This window comes from Thamnophis elegans, chromosome 8, assembly GCF_009769535.1.
Source record: "Thamnophis elegans isolate rThaEle1 chromosome 8, rThaEle1.pri, whole genome shotgun sequence".
Classification (NCBI taxonomy): domain Eukaryota; kingdom Metazoa; phylum Chordata; class Lepidosauria; order Squamata; family Colubridae; genus Thamnophis; species Thamnophis elegans.
Genome location: NC_045548.1, coordinates 11,740,484 through 11,762,378, shown reverse-complemented (window position 1 = coordinate 11,762,378; position 21,895 = coordinate 11,740,484). Strand labels below are relative to the sequence as shown.

The window sequence follows — 21,895 nt, the reverse complement described above, 5'->3', positions numbered from 1 at the left end:
CCACCAAGGTGGTCCCTATGCATTTTTACATGGTTTCAAACTGCTAGGTTGGGAGAAGCTGGGACAAGTAACAGGAGCTCACTCCATTACGCGGCACTAGGTATTCGAACTGCTAAACTGCCAACCTTTCTGATTGATAAGCTAGGCATCTTAGCCACTGAGCCACTGCGCCCCTTTACCATATACTACATGACTATAATAACTTCAATGGCAAAGGAATAGTATTTTAATTTTTCCTAGAATTGTGGGGCATTGCACAACATTCCATACTGAACATCACCGAACTGTGGGGAAATCAGAGTGAAGAAAACATACTTTACTACAGCAGAAGTGGTGACTTCCATAATTATTCCAAAACTCAGGGGTTTTTCCTACAAAGCAGAACTATTAAAATTATAGACAACTTCCCCGTGTGAGAATATTTTATACAATGACGTGAATGCTAACATTTATACTTTTATACATTTAACACTTCTTCCAAAATAAAACATAGCATCTTGATCCTGGGCATGAAGAGTAATTGAAGGATGAAGAATTGGGGAACAAGATTTCTATTTCCCTGCAACAGAATAAGGCAGAAAAAACTTCTTAAATTGAGAAATCATAAACTGAGGATAAAGAGTCCAATCTGGATGGAATCCTAATTCACTGCAAATGTGATGTTACAGCAAATCCAACAAAGTGGCAAATAACATTCCCCTACACACACATCTACACAAACACATTCACACAAAACACATTGCTACATACTCACTATTTTAGAACCGTTTTCACATGAAGTTGAAGAAAGTCTTACCTTTTTATTGGCTAATGATCAGTCAAGATACAGGAATTTCATTAATGAAATCCGTGCTGCAATATGGGGAAATAGCAATAGCACTTAGACTTATGTACGGCTTGACAGTGCTTTATAGCCCTCTCTAAGCGGTTTACATAGTCAGCATATTTACATATATTAATTTTTATATTAATAGATTTTTATATTGAACATGCATTTTCATGTTAAGAAACAGAGCTTATTACAAGAAAGCATTTTGTCTTTAGATGTGTGTGAGAACTGAAAAAATGACAATTTACAGCACACTTAAATATGTGTGCCTTTAAATGAATGTTTAAGAAGTATAGGAGTTTTGTTCCTAAATTATTAGAAAATAGATATAACCTATACCTTTTGGATATACATAATAGCCACGGAGGCGTATTGCAACTTACATTAGTGTTTAGGCTTGTGTGGATTTCTTTCCCATTCATATAATAAATACTATTTAATATAAAAGACATACTTTTCATATTTCTACAGTACTTTATTTTCAGAAGAATACTTACTTTTCTATGGATGGATGGTGTTCTATTTTCCTGAAAATAATTGAAGATTGTATCCTATCATTTTTCAACTGTACTGCAGTGAAATGTGTTTACCTGCACTGTAAATCTGTGTCAAAATAATTTTTGACAACTACATTTAAGCAGCATTTCCTGCAATTTAAATTGAGCATGCCTACATCTCTTTAACTGAAGATGGATTGCAGAACCCCATAATTCTAACCTTGTTTCCTTACTCATGCCACAAGAAACAGTGAACAAAAACATCACTGAGATTTGATCAGTCTCCTACATTAAACTCCTTTTAAAAAAAAGGAAAGGAAAAGTGTGTAATAATGAAATTCTGAGTCAACATTCCTTTGCAATCCACCAGCTAATTATCAAGCCATGGCTGCACTCCTTTGCACACATTTCTTGAAGAGTAAATCCCACTGTAAGTGGAATTACTTCCGATTATGAAAACACATCGTGTGATTTCTTCCTATAAAATTCAGTGACGTTTTTGCCAACTCATTCCAAACCAAGATATATCAATATATGTCTTGGCAGCACAGAAGTCAATCAACAGTTGAAGAGATCAGCATGAATAGTCTCAGACAAAAGTATCTAAAAGTATCTGATTAAAAATTGTAGTAAACTCAATATCTATTGATTCTGGGTAGCGATTCCATGAAACCACAAGGGATTAAGATTCCCTCCTTTAGTTGCAATTGTTAACAACTGGGAGGGCAAAGTAGAATGTCCTGCATTTATTTATATGCCTTGTTGAATATGTAAAATAGTGCAAACCAATGCCCAAATTTCCTAGAGTGATTAGATAGAAGATACTCTGCACTGCACTGAGAAAAACTGTGGTTGGAATTGTATGCATGTTTTCCTAAAGTGCGTGTTTCCTCATCCACAAGATGCTAATGGATATAAATGTCATTCAGGAACATTTGCTTCCTTCCACTTGAATCAATTTTTTGATGGACACATGTGTTAGTTTTTTAAAATGTAATTGTGTGTCAGCTTTCATATCAAATTCTCCAAATCACAATAAACTGTCGATGTTAAGTATGACTTACAGTTAAGGTAGGTTTCCCTTAAACCTCATGCCATAATCTAATTTTATTATCCTATAATTGTATTATTATGACTTATTTGTTATTGCCACCATCACAGCCTGCAGTTATTCGGTTGTTTATATAACTGGTTTCAAAACACTTTTAAAAAGTGGGAAATGAACTTTATAAACATAATTTTGGCTCATTTCTTAAATGGGGGGAGGTTATTCCTGCAAAGTGTTGATAACATCTATTCTTATCAACTGCATTGTCTTACTTGAGATCGTCATTCAAAACTGCCACATTTCAGTTGCCTGCATGCATTTCGCTCCTTCTCCTGTACAGCTTGAACTCCAGTTTTGAGTGCCGAACTACAAATGCTTTAGAAGTATAACCTAAGGCTCTCCCCTTCACAGAGATGCACTTGCTTCAGTGTCACTATGCTGGGGATGGAAAGCATTGAACTGAGCAGTCAGGCGCACAGGAGGTAGATTTTAATCCATGACAGTACTAGGTCATGGACAGTAGCCCTTCAGAAGGAGTCCTTCTAATTGAAGTTAATGAGAGTGGAAAAAGGTTTGAGGTTTCGATGAAACAAGGTCATTCCAAAGAGACACATGCAATTGGGCTTATTTTTTTTTTAAGTTGCACTTAATCAGTGAATCAATGGAAAAGGAGCAACTGAAATAAATCCATGCTCATTCTTAAAACCCATGTTTCATTTAATTATATTGCACTTATACAATCTATAACCCATGGTTTTCCAGACTTAACAAACGAATTGGAACTGGTCTGCCTTAAAAACCATATACAGAGAGCCACCACAACAATGAATTTTTTTAAAAAAGAAGTTAAATCTGACCTGACATTATTCTACACACTAGGTTGAATTTTCCTTTTACCTCTCATGTATAAACCAAGTTAAATTAATGCCTGAATTTTGTGTTTGTTGAAAAACCACCTCAAGTAAGAACTCATTAAGTGCTGTGTTTTAACTTTTACGCAAGTCAAGATAGGAGCTATCTCCTATCCCCCAAAAATGTATTTATCTGTATGAAATATTTTTCTTTGGCAGCTAAAAGTCAAAATGAATGTGAATGAACGAACAAGAATTTTGTTCTGTTCTAAGAAAGGTGGCTTTTGTAAAAAGTGTTGCTGGCTTGAAATGTTAAATTTCAAGCTAAGCTACATTTCTTCAGTTTAGGGGGCTTAACGATAACTTTACACCAATAACCCCCCCTTTTAAACAGTTTTACATTTAATTTTAATCTGAATGTACAGTGTTTGATGTTATTTCCCGACAAAACAAGCTAGTGTTTTGATTAATCTTAATATCAAGCATTTTGAATAAAACATTGATCCTGCTGACATTTTACCACAGTTATCAATATCTGATTTACTTCCAAGTATCCATTACCTCATAAATATTTATTTTAATAAAAAGAGGATTCCCAGGCCAACTTACTTTGACACTTGTCATCATCTGCAACAAATCCTCTCACTTTTTTTTAGAAAATCAAGGAGACCATGCTTTTATACACAGTTGGATAGCTCTTGACAAAGGACCCAATTAAATTCTATTTAATTCACCCACTCTGTGAAAATCCCTCTGTGTTGGTATGTGAGAAGACTGTTCATCATATGATATATGTAACTTTCTCAGAACCTGGGCAGAAAGTAGATTTATCAGTCTTCCCCAATTCTGACAGTAGCAAACCCAGTTTTTGCCATAAAAATACCTATCAAGGATAAGCAAAGGGATACAGATATACAGAGTCATGGAAATGGCAAAGAAAGAAAGAAGCAAATCACAGCATAAGCCACAATCAATCTAGTTTAATGTTTATATGTAGAAGTTACACATAACAGACACTAAACAGGAATTTCAGATGTTAACAGAGCTGCAATAAAATTAATGCTGCTATATATTAAAAAAATAATCTCAATACAGTCATCTGGTTGTGTTTTTTTTTTTGGTCTACATAAGTTCTTTGAAATTGATTTATACCAGTAATTAAGACTGAATTTTTTCCCTATTATCCCATCCTACTCTCCACGTTTCTAGTCTTTGGATGAAAGAAACAGCAACGTTACATTTGTTGACAGTATGTGCCCTTTGGTTAGAAGCAGAAAACTTTTCAAAACCCTCTCTCCAAGTAAAATGTCACAGGGCTTAAAATGATGGGGTAACATCACCCCACTTGGTATTACAAAAATGTTTGTGACAACAAAAGATTACATAAATGCTGATAATACCTCAGCACAATACCTCAGCACCAGTACCCAGACTGAAAAAAAACAAACGGTCTTGGGTAAGAACCAATTTTTACATTGTGATAACCTCTCCTCGTACACTGCCATATAAACCTCAGTGCCAAATAGACAAAATGTAAGTCTCAAAACTGTATGATACAAACACCTCTTAATTGGATTGAAGAAAAGCACATCTGTATGGATTCAGAACACATTTTATTTGTGGTTAGACAGCTCATGCATTCATGCAGGACCAAGCTACCTACGCCTATAGCTTCAAAGTCTACAGGGACAGATTGGGGGGGGGGGGGCGGTTGGGGGTGGGGGCAACATCCAATATATTGTCTTTGTCAGCAGTTCTGCACTTGAGCCAGAAATATTGTTTTGCTAAAGAAACGTTGTCACATATTTTAAAAAAAACATACACATCTTGATAATATTTACAAAAAATATTTAATTAAAAATATTTCATAATTACAGTCGGTCTATTAAAGCATAAACTTTTCTCACTTACACTTATAGAAGCTCTCTCTATATACATAGTATGAAATGTCACTCGTTTTATTCTATACAATATGTAACATTCCTGCAGGGAGAAGAAAATCCCCGAGGAAACAATAAAACCATCTATTTTAAACAATAGATGCCGAAACAAAAATTATCTACAATGCTTCTGGTAGATTAGTAAAGCTTCAGATTTTAACTGCTCGACGCATTAAAGTTATATTTTCTAAACTCCAGTTTTTGCCCTTGATCTTCAATCCAACAGAAAACCACACAATACTGAAGATTTAAATCCCCCTCCCTCCTAAACATGTACACAATTCACATCTGATCTAAAAAAAAAAAGTTTAAGAGTCGTGTGAAAAATGCTATGAACGTACAAAGCTGTGATTTCTATTTTCTCTTTCTCTCACTCTAAAGGAAGTATGGAAAGAATTCTGGAGTAGTTGAGGTTGCTTTTTTCTTTAGCCTAGTGGCTGATATATTTTTTTTTCTGTTTTGTTTTTCATCTCTCTTGTTTTCCCCCTCCCTCCTCTAATGTGTCTTTCTGCTTCTGTGGCTCAGGATCTGCTTGCTGCACACCTGTGGAAGAGGAATGAATAGAGGAGGGGGTGTGAACCATTCTGCTCCAGACTGACTGGCGCCACCAACAAAACAGAAGACATGCTTGATCAACAATCCAAAACAAACCAGGTCAAACAACAAGGGCAGCTCCCAGGATAGGCCAACTGAGGAATAGCTACAAGTCCCAGCGAGAACAAGCTTGCCAGGGAGTAGAAGAGAGGGAAGGAGTTAGGGAAAAAGTGCCCTGCAAGTCACTCCTCCATTTCTGTTTGCACAGATGAAGAAGCACATGAGCGACAGAAACCCCTGATGCGTATTTACTTGGGAAATTAAGTTGTATGGAATTAAATAGGATTTGCATCCAAGTAAAAAAATGGGGGGGGGGGGGAGGACTGCAGTCGATAACCTATGTGCCAAAGCAAAATACACACGAGACATTCAACAGCAACCAATAAAGGAGAATATTTGTAGTTTCAGGGTTGAGATGAGAGGTCTTTGGTGCTCTTTGAGCTTGGTAGTTTTCTTGCAGATGTTTTGTCACCTTGTCTGGTGCAAGAAATGCAAGAAAATCGCCCAGCTCAGAGAACAACAGGGACCCTTCATTCAACAGCATTTCCATAATGTATTATTCATGGATCTTACAGAAAAGAAAAGGAGGGAATTCCTAAAGACTGTTCGAAAAAAGGGCGGCTTGCTTGTCCTTTGCATCAGTCAAAAGATCTTGCAGTGAAGACCAAAGGCAGCTTTCTTTTTCTAAGCATGCAGAAAGCGGTTTCTTTTTCTAAACATTTTGCCCGTCGTACGGGACTTAGAACATACCAAAAGTCTGGACTAATTAACATGCGCTATCTGTTGCAGACCCTACCTATCCTAAAATACGCCTGCAGAATTAAAAAGAAAATATAAGGGGAGAAGCTTGCCTCCAGCTCTGAGCCCCAAAACTATAACAACTTTTAACTCAACTGAAGGATTATGTTGTTAAAGAAGGATTGCAATTGTTAAAACCTAAGTACCCAAGTTGAACTAGCTGGTGAACTGCAATCTCATGCCCTAATTTGAAGCAGGCATTTTACTATGCTGCTGCTTCTAGGTTCTTATAAACATACCCAAGTGTGTGTGCCTCACTGCTAAGCGAGAAGCACTGAAATCTAATCCTTCTTCTATTTGCACACGGGCACATCCCACAGATTTCAGGGAGTCTTACTTACAGGTGAGTGTGCCTAAGGTTGCTGCCTTAGATGAAACTACAAAGTCACTACTACTAGGAGTGATAAATGCTCTCAGCCCCTTCCACCGTGCCAAATCTTAAAAGACATACTCACCTTGGAAGTGCAGTTCAGCGGCACAAAATACTATCTCCTTGCTTATTAACAGCACCCGCCTGCACGAGAACAAAACAAGAGTTGAACATTACAGCAAATGCAAATACCAAGTTTAATAATAAACAGCCCTCTTTCCCGGGCAGGCTGTTTGCGGAAGACAATTTCAAACAGAGGCAGAGGGGGCTGCAAGAATTTGTCAGCCTCAGAGGGCCGAGGATTCCCCCCACCCAGGCTAGCAGTTAGCGTCAGACTAAAAGCTGCCAAGGGTGACAACCTTTTGCTAGATAGATCCCTACAGGGATGGCCAACTGCAGCTGAGGGCTTATATTTTTTCCCCAGTGCAACATAACCAAGCAAAAAGAACCGTTCCTCGTATAACTCACAGATTTGTGAGACTGGAATTTTAATCTCTGCCACATGACTTCTTTTTTTTCTGGAAGCATATTTTTAATGTCTGGGAATAATGGATTACGAAGGTGGTGTTCCAAAACTATCTCTTCTTCGGTCCTTTACTAAACAATTGTTTGCCCCTATTCTTCCCAACAATCCTTCTACTTCTAAAGCACATTGACTCCAACCCTGCAAATCACAAATGCCACAACTAGCACATGCTGGTGGGATGAGTACAGTATCTCCATTTGCTTCCAGTGCTATATCCAGTCAAGGAGGCAGGTGTTGGTATGTACTGTATTTACAACTTAAATAAAGGAAAAGTGTATTTGTGTGGCTAGTTAGATCAGGACAACTCTAAAAGAAGTGACACCCGTTAGAATCAAGCTGAAAGTTGCCTCTACAGACAACTTACATATTTGATTTCCTACATATAAATAAATTTGTGCTCTCCAAACCCCAAAGCTATATTATTGAATGTTGCCTATAGTTCCTGAATGACTAGGGCTGGGAACACATAGCCTAGGAATGCATGCAATTCAATAAGCCTTTGCAATTGCATCTTATTTGTTGTAGGAGCTGGCAAGTATATACATATATACCCCTACTCACACACCCCCACTCCGCCATCCAATCTGCTGTGCAATTTAAAGGCAATACCAATATACCGGCTTACAACTCACAGCCTAATTAACCCGTGTTTTCTCTCCGAAGACTTTCCGTCCACAGAGATTAAAAAGGACCGGCATTTGGCTAAAAGCTGGTAGGCATTTCAACCAAACAGAGGTCAATCTTGGCGAGGTGCGATCCTTCCGATTTGGAAGCTGGACCGGGAGATCCAGGTTCAAAGCCAGGGAAATAGTGACCTCCTCGGGCTCCCGGGAGACAGGCGAGGCGTCAATGAATTCCAAAAGGTTGGTATTAAAAAAAAAAGGTAAGGCGACGCAAAGAAAGAGAGGCGTGACGGGGGCAGGGAGCCAGATTGGGAACACGCTTCTCTTTCACAGGCTTGTGGATTCCCGCGTGTGGGAATCGTCCTTAGGATCTGAGGCTAGGATCTTTGGGGCTTCCAGGGCGCGCAGAGCCGGGAGGATAACTAAGACGCGGGGATGGCACCGCTCCTTCTCGGGGGCGCGTCCGCGAGAAAAGAGCCACTGTCCCAACAACCTCCGTTCTCCGAAGCCGCCTCTCTCCCCTTCCCTTCCCTTCCCCGCGGTGGCGGCTCTTACCGGGTCGGTGTTAAGCGCTGTGAGCGGGGTCCGGGGAGGCCCTCCCGGGTAACTTGCCGGGTGCAGCGGGGGCGGCGGCGGCGGCGACGGCCGGAGCAAAGCCGGGTGGGTCTCCAAGGCCAGCTGCAGATCCAGGATGTAGTCGATCACATGCTGCAGGATCTCCACTTTGCTGACCCGCTTGTTGGGCGGAATGGTGGGCACCAGCTTCCGAAGGCGGCTGTAACAGTCATTCATGTCGCACTGAAGACACAGAGCGGCGGGCTCCTCCTCGCCCAGCGAGGGGCTCCCCTTGTAGCAGCCGTGCTCGGCCAGGCAACGCAGAGCCAGATCGCCGCCGCCGCCGCCGTCGCCTCCTCCTCCTCCGCAACAGCAGCCGCTAGCCAGGGCTTTCCGGCTGGGGTGTCGGACGGGACTCACCGCTTTCATGGTTGCGAGAAGAGCCGCTCGGCGCCGGAGCCGCACACACACACAAAAGCAAGCCAACAAACGCTCCCGGCGCCCGCAGGATGACAAGACAAGGGGCGATGCGGCGCTCTTTGGCTGGACAAACCGAGGGGAGGAAGAAGCCTTGCTCGGACCGCTGGCGATCTTCGGATTTTGCAAAGAATAAAAGGAAGGGGGGGAAGCAGAGGGAAGAGAAAATGAGAAATCGTGGAGGTGGGGTGGAAATTTTAAAAGATTAAAAAAAAAAAAATTCCAGCCGCCACCTACCCGATCAATTTGTTCGTCGGTCCGATCCCCGGCTCTCACTTCGATCCCAACCACCTCCGGCTCTGCCCGCTTTTGCAATGCCGCTTTATCTTATATATAGAGCACGGGGTACAGGTTGGGCGGGGCGCGCACGCTGCCCGAGTCCAGAGGGAGGGAGAAGGAGAATAAGCGAGCGGGTGAGACGCACAAGGCTAAAGGGAGGGATAATGTGGACATTAAAGAGAAGGGGGGAAAAAAAAACCCGAGGCACGAGAAAACGGCGCTGCGCTTTAGCCAATCAGAAGCGGCGCTTTTCTCCACGGAACGTCGCGCTAGCCAATGAAAACTGACTCCATTCTGTCAAACGCTCTATAGGGTCTCGGGCGGGGGGGGGGGGGAAGGGGAGGTCTGCCGAGCCCGAGGGAGGAGAAGCGGGACGGAGGGAGGGAAAAAAAGAAGTTCCTTGCGAGGGAACTGCGGGAATGCGAATGGAATTCGAGGCGGGCTTGCCGGTGGCTTGCCTGGCTCTTGGGGATCCCCGGCGGCTCGGGGAGCCCTTTGAAAAGAGCTCCTGAGATCTGGCTCTCAATCCGAAGAGAAAAGCAATGGCCGATGCGATCCCTTCTTTCTTTCTTTCTCTCTCTCTCTTTCTTTTTGTTCTCCGCATTCATTCTTCAGACCGCCTAATTATCACTTCCAGCTAGTTCCCCAAGGAGCCGTGCGGTGTCAGGCTTCATTCCACGGTTTTTATTTTTTAAAAAAATGTTTTTCAATGTTTCCCCCTCCGCGGCTCTATTATTCACACTCAAGAATATTTTCCTTCACAACAATCATTTCTAAACTCCCGAAAGTTGGTGAGAATTTGCGGGGTGGGTGGACGGGGTGGGGGGGGGGGAGATTTTTTTATTTTGTTGTTGTTGTTGTGCTTAAGGGAATTAATGGCCTTGCTATAGTGAATTAAAGCGCATCACGATTAAAAATTCATGACGATGCGGGGTGTTTAAAATTCCTTAGTGCCGTATAATATTAATCCATTTGATGCAAAATTCATACCTGTAATTTAATTTGCCTCGTTAGTTTCCCGATCACATATTGATTCCATGTGCCATTATTAGATGTGGAAGTGCCCGAATTCCTCTGCTTTGAACCGGTATGTTAAAATAGATCATGGAAATATTGTAGGGGGCCGCTGTCTCTTCATTTCATAATGCCTTGATGCAACTTTCTTTGAAGCTACCTTGCAAGACTCTAGATGCAAACCATTGAACTGTTGACTAATGAGCAAAAATTTCACTGTAATAAATAAAAGGTTACTTCCCCGTTTTTTAGCCATCTGAGAATTTTATACCCATGGAATCGTAATTCTGCAAGATTAGTGAAATATATAAATAAATGCCTTAGAGCTTCTTGTATAGTCTACTGATGTTGAACTCAGAAAAGCCACTCATTCAGAATGGGCTCCAGATTAAATAGCCCTGGTCGGATTTATCAGATGCTATGCAAAGAATATTTTTTTAATGGAAATCATATATGCCCTTTTCACTCTATTTCTTGATTCTACAATGCTCAGAACTCTAGAATTCTGAAATAGGATCACTGCTACCACTAAATGGAAAATATGGGTGGGAACATGGGTGAGCCAGTACCCACTAACAAAAATATATTTAGCTTGTCTTGAAAAGGGCATTTCAGAATCTGTGTTTGATAAGGAGATGTAGTAAAATCAACATGCAGAACTAAGATATAAGAGACAAAGAAATCAACTAAGGCAAAATACTTTAGGAATTTTAGGCACTGGATTCCAACATATACAGGATCTGGTTGCTCTTATCTGAAATGTCTGATTATTGAAGTATACTCCAGTAGAACATGTCTAAAGATGGCAGCATTAGTGTTGAAAGAGCAAATGAATTTATCGGTGAACTTGGATACAGAATTGGACATGATTCAATACTTCTTGTTTTTAAAAACAAGTGACTTCTTTGGAATAGTAGCTTTTAATACATTTCTTTGCAGTAATAACTTTCCCACAGAATCTTGATTGTATGAAGGATATTCCATGCTAAATAAATATGATTGCTGGATTGAATAGGTGGACCACATCTCACTGTTCCCATCCTATTTAGAATATGTGTGAAACTAGATTTATTGCTGTAGTTAATTGTTTTGATTATAGGTTCTTAGAGCTAATCTGTTTTCACCTCGGGATATTGATCAGAAATCCTTGTATGGATCCTACTTGATGCCAATCTGGACTGAACAGATACGCCCATATTCTGAGGCATCGTAATGTTGAGCCATTCTTGAAATTGTGCAACAAGCATGCAGGCACAAAATGTTTGCGTATTCGTGAACTCTGATGCTTCTAAATCGTTTGCCCTAGGAGGTTTATTTTCCCCCTTATATTCAATACATAATTCAGTAGAAAAAAATTGTATTCATATACTCAATTTGAAATGCTTTGACTGTATATATTCGTTGATTAGCCATACTGTTTTAATATTGAATTAAAAATAAAGTACCCAACTTCGAATATTCCAGTTATATTGTAAGTCAAGCATACTTTCATTAGCAACTGTACAGGATGTATTTGCTGGGGAAATTCAGGTATAGAAATCTATACTATTGCTTCTTGAAGACATGTCAAACATGTGACAAGTTGCTATTTATCTGTTGCATCTTGTTTTTGTTCATTCTCCCTAATTTAAATATAAGTGTAAGGCACTGTTCAAAACAGAGTACTACAAAGATGATATTGTAGATGCAGTAAGCAAGCAAGCAAAGATGTGGGGAAAAAAAGTTTAATTCATTCTTTGTTTATTCTCTTTTCAATTTTGTGTAAATCTTCAGTGGGTTTTAGATGTGCTGGGCTTTAAAATGAAGCGAGCATTTCACGATGCGACACTGTTCTAATTTTCAGATTTTATGCTTGCATTAACAGTCCGGTTTACATAGGTTCATTATAATTTAGGTTTTGGCTTAATGTGCAGACCCAGGCAATTAGGGTTTAATAATCAAACCCTGATTAAACAAATGATGGCACAGTATAATATGTAAAACAGGTATGTGGACATGGGTACATCTACAATTAAAAGAATTACAGGCAATCCTCCTTTAGCATCAGCCTCATTTAACAGCCTTTGCAGTTACGACAGTGATGAAAAATAATTTTGTGTCCAATGCATCCATTTACAGCAACTGCAAATCAAAGGAAAGCTGAATCATAAGCACAGCTGTGGTTTCACCTACTGACTGCTTCACTTAACAACTGAATTGCCAGTCCCAATTGTGGTAGATAAACAAGGACTACCTACCATACCTATAATTTCTTCTATTTTCAATAGCCATAATGGAGCATTTATGTGTATGTTTATGCAGCATCTGGGCCCAAAGAGGAGGTTTTTTTGGGTGTATGCATATATGGGGCGTTCTTCTCCATTGACTAAGCATGCTTAGCAGGCATGAAATCCTCTTACCTTCGTTACCGGTTCGGAACTGGGAGCGCGCATGCGCAGAGCATCCGTGATGACATCTGGGTGGGTGGGCAGAGACTCCCACCACCACCGGTTCGCCTGAACCGGGGCGAACCAGCAGAATACCATCTCTGATGCTTAGCATACATAAAGTTTGACTTGGTAGGGTGGGGGCAAGTCAAAAGCATACTTCAGTAGAATCTCATGAAGGAAGCACTGAAGGGGAGAAAACATTTCATACTGTACTGTTATCCAGTGACAAGCAGGTATGTAGGATGTCAGTATTATTCACATTCTGTTTTATCTGTGATCCCATTCTCCTGCTTTCAGAGCAGTCTATATAATAGCTTCCTGAAAGTCACCCTTCTTCTCTTTTCGAAGTTTAAACTGATGGATGTTTCAGCCTTGTCTTTTAAATCATTTTTATTCAAAGGGACGATGTTTCAATGTTAAATAAATATATAGGTAGTATAGGCAAAAAAAATAAAATAAAAAGCTATCTAGCAAAATTGCTAATGCGTTGGGCCCAAAGGATAAAAATATCTGGGATTTACATCTCTATATGCCTGAAGTGGGACACGGTGGCTTAGACACTGAGCTTGTCAATCAGAAAGGTCGGCAGTTCAGCGGTTCAAATCCCTAGCACAGTGTAACGGAGTGAGCTCCCATTAACTTGTCCCAGCTTCTGCCAATGTAGCAGTTCGAAAGCATGTAAAAATGCAAGTAGAAAAATAGGGACCACTTTGGTGGGAAGGTAGTATTGTTATATGCGCCTTCGGCATTTAGCCATGCCAGCCCCATGACCACGGAGATGTCTTTGGACAGTGCTGGCTCTTCAGCATTGAAACGGAGATGAGCACCGCCCCCTAGAGTCGGGAAAGACTAGCACATACGTGCGAGGGGAACCTTTATCTTTATACCTGAAGTAATTGCTGGTCCAGGGTGTGTCTATTCTTTGGGTACAACTTACCTTTCCGTGTGTCTTGGTAGGATAAAATGCTCTCTTTTGTTTCCCGGAGGAAGGATAGGATAAATACAGCCAATGTTTATGTTTAGCACCGTGTAAATAAATATCAAGCAATCTGTGCAGACGATAACTAACATGTTTACCATATGCATTGGCACCAACCGTTCTGCTTAGGAGAGCCTAGAAGGAGAATCCATAATTTTTTAATTTTCTGAGAAAGTTGAAGAGACTTGAATAATTAAAAAAATAAATACATACTGTAAGTATCAATAGAAGGGCATATCTGCAGCTTATGATTGAATTGGGAATCCTTGGGACGCTCTCAGCCTGAATGTTTTCTTGCAGATGTTTCATCACCCAAATAGATAACGACATCAGTGCCAGTGAGAGTGGATTTTGGTTCTTGTTTACATAGAGTAGTTGACCTGCCAGTTTTGGGGTATGGTTTTCAGCTTGGTAGTTTATTGATTGGGGTATTGTTTTCAGCTTGATTCTTTGTCTGGTGTCAATCCTGCTTATCTGGCTGCTGGAAAAGACATGTTTGATCTTTTTGTTTCTTTCTTAGCTTTTCTATTGTCTCTTTTGAATAGCATGTGAATATGCTTTATCTCTATTTGTCTACTGATGGCTGATTTGTCTGAATGTCAAGCTTCCAGAATTCCCTAATGGATTTTTGGAGGGAGGGAGGGGGCGCATTGGCTTGGTCTACGATGCTAAGAATTTTTCATACTATTCCCACACTCCCATGTGGTCGAGTCTGCCCATATCTTGTGAGATAGACTAAGGCAGTTTTCGCTGTGTCTTCTGACTGATAGTTGGTGTTCATGGATGCACTCTGCCAGTCTTCAGCCTGTCTGTCCTACACAGTGGCTGTTATAGTCCTTATGCCCATGACGGTGAACCTTTGGCACACGTGCCAGACGTGGCACACAGAGCCATCTCTCTGGGCACGCCAGCTGTCGCCTGTTGCTCTTCCGGGTTCTGACCAGCTGGTTTTTGCATATATGGGAGCACCGGAAATTCAAGAGCAGGTTCCTGGTGCGCATGCACAAGCTGAGAAGCTGAGCTTATGGTTTCTGGCACGCGCATGCACGCTGGCCAGCTGGTGTTCATGCATGCATGCATACCAGAAACTGGAAGTACAGCTTCCCGGCATGCACATGCACGCCGGGGAGCTGCTCTTTCAGTTTCCAGTGCTCCTGTGTGCACGCATGGTCCTGTTTTGGCACTTGGTGCTGAAAAGGTTCACCAACACTGCCTTATGCTGTATCTTATAGATAACTCTGTACAATACTGTACAACAAATACAGGTAATCCTCGACTTACAACCACACTTGAACTCAAAATTTCTGTTGCTAAGTGAGACATTTGTTAAGTGAGTTTTATCCTACTTTACGACCTTCCTTGCCACAGTTGTTAAGTGAATTACTGCATATGACAAGATAGCACTAGCATTTAGACTTATATACCGCTTCACAGTGCTTTACAGCCCTCTCTAAGCGGTTTACAGAGTCAGCATATTACCCCCAACAATCTGGGTCCTCATTTTACCCACCCCGGAAGGATGAAAGTTTTTGCAACACGGTTGTTAAGTGAATCTGGCTTCCCCATTGACTTTGCCTGTCAGAAGTTTGCAAAAGATGAACATATGATCTTGGGACACAGCAACGGTTATGAGTCAGTTGCCAAGTGCCTGAATTTTGATCACGTGATTGTGGGGATGTTACAAAGTTTGTAAGTATGAAAAAGTCATAAGTCACTTTTTTCCGTGCCGTTGTAACTTTGAACGGGTACTAAATGAACTCTTTAAGTCGAGGATGTATCAACATCTAGCTTAAACAAATAGACCCCCTGTTCTGATGCATTGAAAATGTTTTACATTCTATTTTTAAAAAGTCTATAAGTGCCTGTTTACTTAATGTTCCGCTATGTTTTAGGATGATCCCTGTTTATAAGAGAACTTTCCTGGCTGAAAGAGGGTATGCCAGCTTTTGGGTTGGATTATCTTTATCACATAGTTGCTGATGCTTTTGAGTATTAGATGCAGAAGCTACTTCAGCTATTCTAACTCATTTAATAATCTTTGATCAGCATTCCTCTAGAATTAAGTTTGTTTGAAACTGGGTTTTAGACATGATCATTAATAGAAATTGCTCACTTGTTGCCTTTTCAAAGTGGGAAGTCAAAATCTTCTTAAAAGAATAATATTCTATATGGCTGTACCCATGTGATCACCATGACTTGAGTCCAAACAGAATTAATATTTATTAGATTTCATTCTGGCAATCAAGTAGATCCTCCTTGGATATTACTATTTGGAATGGGGTTTTTTTTAGTTTCACTCTTAGCATAATTAACCCTTTCACTTTTCATGCCTTTTGTAGCTAATTAATTCTTTTTATGAGATTTCTATCCTACCCCAATCAAAAGATTCTTGGCAGCATGCCCCAAGTCTCACTCCAAAAATAGATCCAAAATTTTGGATAAAGATCCTGTCAGAGACAATTCAGCTGGTACACCTGTGACTAACCTTAATACACCTGTATTCACATTCTGTCACTTCTGAAGCAGAAGCCTTTATTATAGGTATGGCATCTCTGCTCATTTACACCTCCAAGTGTTTACACTCTAACACTTGGAGATAAGCATGATCTTATTATAAATGGACATCACATTTACAATAAGCAACTTGAGATCACAATCACTGGCTGATCATTTCGGCACAGAAGTGGGATAGCTAAAATGGAAGTTTGGTTTGGTTTATTAGATTTATATGCCACCATTCTCCCAAGGACTCAGGGCGGAGTACAACATTAAAAGAAACACATAATACAAAAGTTAAAAAAATTAAATAGAATATCCCAAACAAACCCAATTAGAATTGACAATAACATTTTTTAAAAAAAATTTGAATTAAAATTAACAATGATCAATAATTTATTTTGTTTTGTTCAGGCCAGGCTGGCTTGCTGGAAAAGCCAATTTTTTAGGGCGCGTCGGAAGGACCGGAGGTCGGGGATTATACGAAGCTCCACGGGCAGCTCATTCCAGAAGGAAGGTGCTCCCACAGAGAAGGCTCTCCCCCTGGGGGTCGCTAGCTGACACTGTCTGGCCGACGGGGTTCACCGACAAAAGGGCGAATGACAAAACCACACCCAACTAAACCGCGGTGACAAAACTTTGTGTTCTAAAGCGCTCCGACAAATGAGCGCTGAATCGCGCCGACAACAGCATGGCGACAGAGGCGCGCTGTAAAACTAAACCTAACCCTAAACCTAAACCTAACCCTAACCCTAACCCTAAATGTAACGCTAACCCTAACCCTAAATGTAATGCTAACCCTAAACCTAAACCTAACCCTAAACCTAACCCTTACCTTAAGTTAAATGGGCTTTCTGTCGACGCGCTGTTGTAAAGCACCCTTCTGTCTCCGCGCTGTTATCGCCGCGCTGTTGTTGGCGCGTTGCTGTCGGCGCGGTTTTGTCATGCGCGCTTTTGTTGGGTCACGGGCCGACGGCACCCTGAGGAGGGCAACTCTGTGGGATCGTACTGGATGGTGGGAGTCTACCGGTGGCAGTAGGTGGTCTCGCAGGTACCTCACCCATGTTCTAGGCCCTTTCACTTGGAATCCTCTTACCATAATATCCCATGACCTGTCATAACTGGGATCAGTTTAGTCTTCCCACTATAGTAGTACAACTCCACATATAGGAGGCCACCAACTAAAATCCACACAACTATCTATATATATCCAATCATCTCACTTTTGGAGGCATCGGTCCCATCAACATGAACATGAAGTGCTATTCATGTTGGCCCACCCACCCTCAATTCCTCACACCATCTCCTAGTGTACTAAACCTTCACAACAAGATCATCCACAACCACTTCTCCTCACTGAATAGGAAGATGCAATCTCATTGCAGGTGAAGGTTCCCTCTGGATCCCCATATCAGATCTAGAAAACCTCCCAGTCCAACTGTAATTAGCAGCTTCTTGAGAGACAATCTCTCCTAGGGCTACAATGTACCTGATTGTGTACAGATGCCAATGCCACTGCAGGAGTTGGCTAAGGATGTGGGATGCGGAAGCATTATTATACCTCCATTGCTCCCATCTCTGTTTCCTGGCACCGTGGCTCAAGATGGTTCCTCAGGTAACCTTGACCTATGCCATAAGATAGGCTTTATAGGTAATAACCAATACCTTGAATTAGATCCGGGGGCAATCAGGTAACTGGTGCAGCTCAGAAATGACCGTCTGAATGGAACATCTTCAACAGGGCTCTCCTGTAAGTCTTAACAACCAAACAAGTTTGTTAAAAGAGATGTATCTCCCTGGATGTTCAGTAGTTTAATGGTCCATGTCCATACTTTAAATTCTGCCTTAGGCAATGGCCCCAATGAGGATCATTTCAGTTCAGCTACCATATGATCCCTGGTTTACTTGGATACTAGCCTAGCTATTGTGTTTTGCAACTCCCAGGTATTTGTCAAGGACATTCCTACATGTATTACAATAATTATGATAGAAAGCAATCAGGGCATGGATAACTATCACCAAACCTAAGAAAGAATGCAGCTGTCACATCAGAAGTAATTACATAAAGTTGCTTCTTGCCACCTAGCTGCCATCTGCAATCCCAACAGCTGTGTGGAGCCCTCCGCAGTCTGCAAAGTTGCTCCTTCTATAGATGGTACAACAATTCCCAAGTCCATCTTCTGTTTACTAACACCATCGTTGTCTTAATTTCAGCTTTTTCTCTCCTCCAGACCATTGCTACACATAGGCAATGTTCCAAAGTACTTGTTCTGATGACCGTCTTTAAAACGTGTTGGTAATGATTTTGGAAACTTTGGGGACATCATAGAGCCTTTCCCCACAAGTGATCCTCCCCATCCTTCTTGCTGTAGCAGGACAGGATAATAACACAATCTCCTGATCTCATTAAGAGTCTTATCTGAGTAGACAACGTCCTCAATGGTGGGTGGAGAAAACTTTTTAAGAGTGTGGATCGCATATATGTCCCACCTTCTCTTCTAGGACGCAGGTGCCTCCTCATGGCAAGGCTGTATTATTAGCAGCCCCATGTAGATCCCTCCCCCTAAAAAAAAATGGGGAAAGTGCTATGGCATTCACACCAAAGTGCTATGGTTGCTTATTGAGGAAAGGCAGTCTTGGCAGAACATAAAGCAGTGGAAATAAAACTATTTAAATGGTCAGCCTTTGGAGAACAGAGAATCGGTGGCACCAAACAGGAATAAAACTGGTGTTGCTGGGCTATTAAGGTGTTACAAATTGCAAGTGAACCTGGGACTGTCTTGGCCTTTTCTTTCAAGCCCTTCACATGGGCATGACAGGTGGTAATTTAGCAGATGAGGAAAGTGGATTGGGGAACAATGGAGGGGCTTCTGCCTCTCTTCTCTCCTGTCCTTAGCTGGAAGGCTAGGGGAGGGAGGTCTCAGCAGGGAGATGCATCCAGGAATGAGTTGCTGTTGACTGAAGTCTAACAGAACTATTTTGACTTTCCCATTCATACAGCCCAGGAAGGAAATATCATTCCCACATCACTCCCTTCATTCTTTTTTTCAAGTGGGATACCTTGTGACCTCAAGGCTGGAATACTGCAACGTGCTCTACATGGGGCTGCCCTTGAAGAGCATCCGGCGACTTCAGCTAGTCCAAAATGCGGCCGCGCGAGCGATTGTGGGTGCACCTCGGTTCGCCCACATAACACCTATCCTCCGCGAGCTGCGCTGGCTACCTGTTGATCTCCGGGTGCGCTTCAAGGTGCTACTTACCACCTATAAAGCCCTTCATGGTAGTGGATCTGGGTACTTGAGAGACCGCCTCCTGCCAATCACCTCCTCGCGACCAATTCGATCACACAGATTAGGCCTCCTCCGAATCCCATCTGCCAGTCAGTGTCGACTGGCGACTACGCGGAGGAGAGCCTTCTCGGTAGTAGCTCCGACCCTGTGGAACGATCTCCCCGTGGAGATCCGTACCCTCACCACCCTCCAAACCTTCCGCACAGCCCTTAAGATCTGGCTATCCCGTCAGGCCTGGGGTTAGATTGTAATCCGTCCCCACCCGAATGATGAATGTTGTGTTTTATTTTTAATTATGTATTGTTATATGTCTTACTGTTTGTGTTCCCCTCCCCATGGATTGTAAGCCGCCCTGAGTCCCCCCAGGGAAAAGGGCGGCCTATAAATAAACTTTCCTATTCCTATTCCTATTGATTCTAATTACAGACTGATATGCTGATACCCTTTTAAAAACCATTTCTTTTCCTACTGAATTTGGATCAGAATGGGTTAAATGAGTGACTTGTTATTTGGAGAGCAGAGTTTCTCAGCTATTCAGATGTCCTCTAAATGTTTTTGAGTTTGGACTTTTACACTCATGATCTCCAGCTATGATAGCTGAACAGTGAAAATTGGAGCAGCTGAAGTCTAAGATATTTGGAAGGAACAAGTTTGGACATGCTATATTTTGGAGACAGCCAATAGTCCCCAAATTGGTGTAGGAAATTAAAGAGGATTAGTGGTTTGGCAGTATCAATTTTTGGAGAGTGGCTGGGCTTTTTATGACTTTATTTTCAGATCTTTCTTTTTATTCCCTCACTTTTTTTTCGATAATATAAACGAAGTGTTTCTAAACTAATATCAATAAGGTCAGGGTTTGGGAATTATCCATCTAAAAGTCCAAATCAATAGTAATTCTGTAATTCATCTTAGTTTTGATGTATTGAATCACCTAGCTGGAGATATGAAAAATTACTGTCTTATAATATGAGCCAGTAAGATCCCTTAAATACACGCAACTCCACAAGAAAACCAACAGTTAGGATGACCTATTCAAATGTATTAATTGAAGTGGCCTGGTGGCCTTCTAAGATGTTGGCTTAGCTGTAGCATCCAAAATGTGTCTCTGTGGAGGATGTTAAGCTTCTCCATCTTTATGTGACCAATTTATTAATTTTATGTACCGCCCATCTCACTATCAAATGACTCTGGATGGTTAGCAAAGAAAACCACAGATGTATAAACTCCCCAGCCATGTTGGGGGCCTTCAAGGAAATCTTTCTTTTTTAGACTGCTCGGCAGCCAAGAAATTATGAAAAACTAGCTGACACATACGATTCCCCACAGATTTGTCAAAGCCCATGAGATTTGTCAGCCTTGTGGGAATGCCGAAAGACAGCTTGAGATCAATTTCATCTTTCTAAGGACCATGATTTAGATGCCTTCTTGACAGAGAATAGCCACCTGGAGATGTTCCTTTTCATATTTAATTTATAGTAAAAGAAGTCATCTCTCCTTGCCTTCATCTAATTTGTAGGTTTACCATCTCCCATGATTCTCCAAACTGTGACAATATAGTCCCTAAGACTCCATCTCCCATTAGCCTCCCCCCCTCCCAAGCCATTTACTTCAGCTACAGCTTCAGGTTGCTACAACATCGGCCTGAATTGAAACTTAACCTGATACTATAGAAACGCAGTACACAATGGGTAGGCTCTTGAGACATCATTTATTTCCAATTGTTATTGATGGCCTTTCATACTTTGCTCGTGGGTCTACTTTACCTTGTCACTTATGAGCTATGAGGTTATCAATAACTCATGGAAATAAATGTCTTATTGATAGCTTGTTATATATCCGATGCTTTGTCTTCCTTCCCCGAACTTGCACACACGTATATAAAAATATACTCCGTCATATATAATGCAAACCAGAGGGAGAAGGAATGAAAGCGTTTGATGTCACCAATCCTCTTATCTTTGAACATGGAGGCTTTTAAGACTCAAAGGATTTCTTTCCCCCTTCTATTCTTCCGAAGGCATTTCACAAAGATATGTCCCTAATTTATTTATTAAGGTAAGCCTGAAGAACAAGGTAAAATTACCAGGCTGGCCTATCCATGCCTTTCTATACACACAAGTGTATTCATAATTAATGGACTGTCCTATAGTGTTGTGTCTAGAATAAACTTAAGGTCAGATCTCTGGGAGACCAACCATGCCATTATGCCTGACGGGAAATGAATACACGCAGGAACTCAGAAGTGCTGAGCTGAAAGGGAACGGTACTGAATGTACAAGAGGCATTTCGAACAATTCATT

General features: G+C 41.3%; 1 protein-coding gene across 2 annotated transcripts; it reads right to left on the bottom strand.

Annotated features, from left to right (window-relative positions):
- Positions 1-241: 241 nt before the first annotated feature.
- ID4 (inhibitor of DNA binding 4, HLH protein) lies at positions 242-9,480 on the bottom strand. 2 transcript variants are annotated; one of them, XM_032222797.1, is made up of 4 exons: positions 9,346-9,480; positions 8,632-9,222; positions 7,013-7,071; positions 242-559 (listed from the first exon to the last, which is right to left on the bottom strand). In XM_032222797.1, exons 2-3 carry the CDS (start codon positions 9,058-9,060, stop codon positions 7,027-7,029), a joined length of 474 nt encoding a protein of 157 aa, XP_032078688.1. In that variant the 5' UTR covers positions 9,061-9,222; positions 9,346-9,480; the 3' UTR covers positions 242-559; positions 7,013-7,026. The 2 variants fall into 2 exon arrangements, with proteins under 2 accessions (XP_032078688.1, XP_032078687.1); XM_032222796.1 differs by lacking the exon at positions 242-559 and adding an exon at positions 4,186-5,708 and having other exon boundaries at positions 9,346-9,478.
- Positions 9,481-21,895: the final 12,415 nt, after the last annotated feature.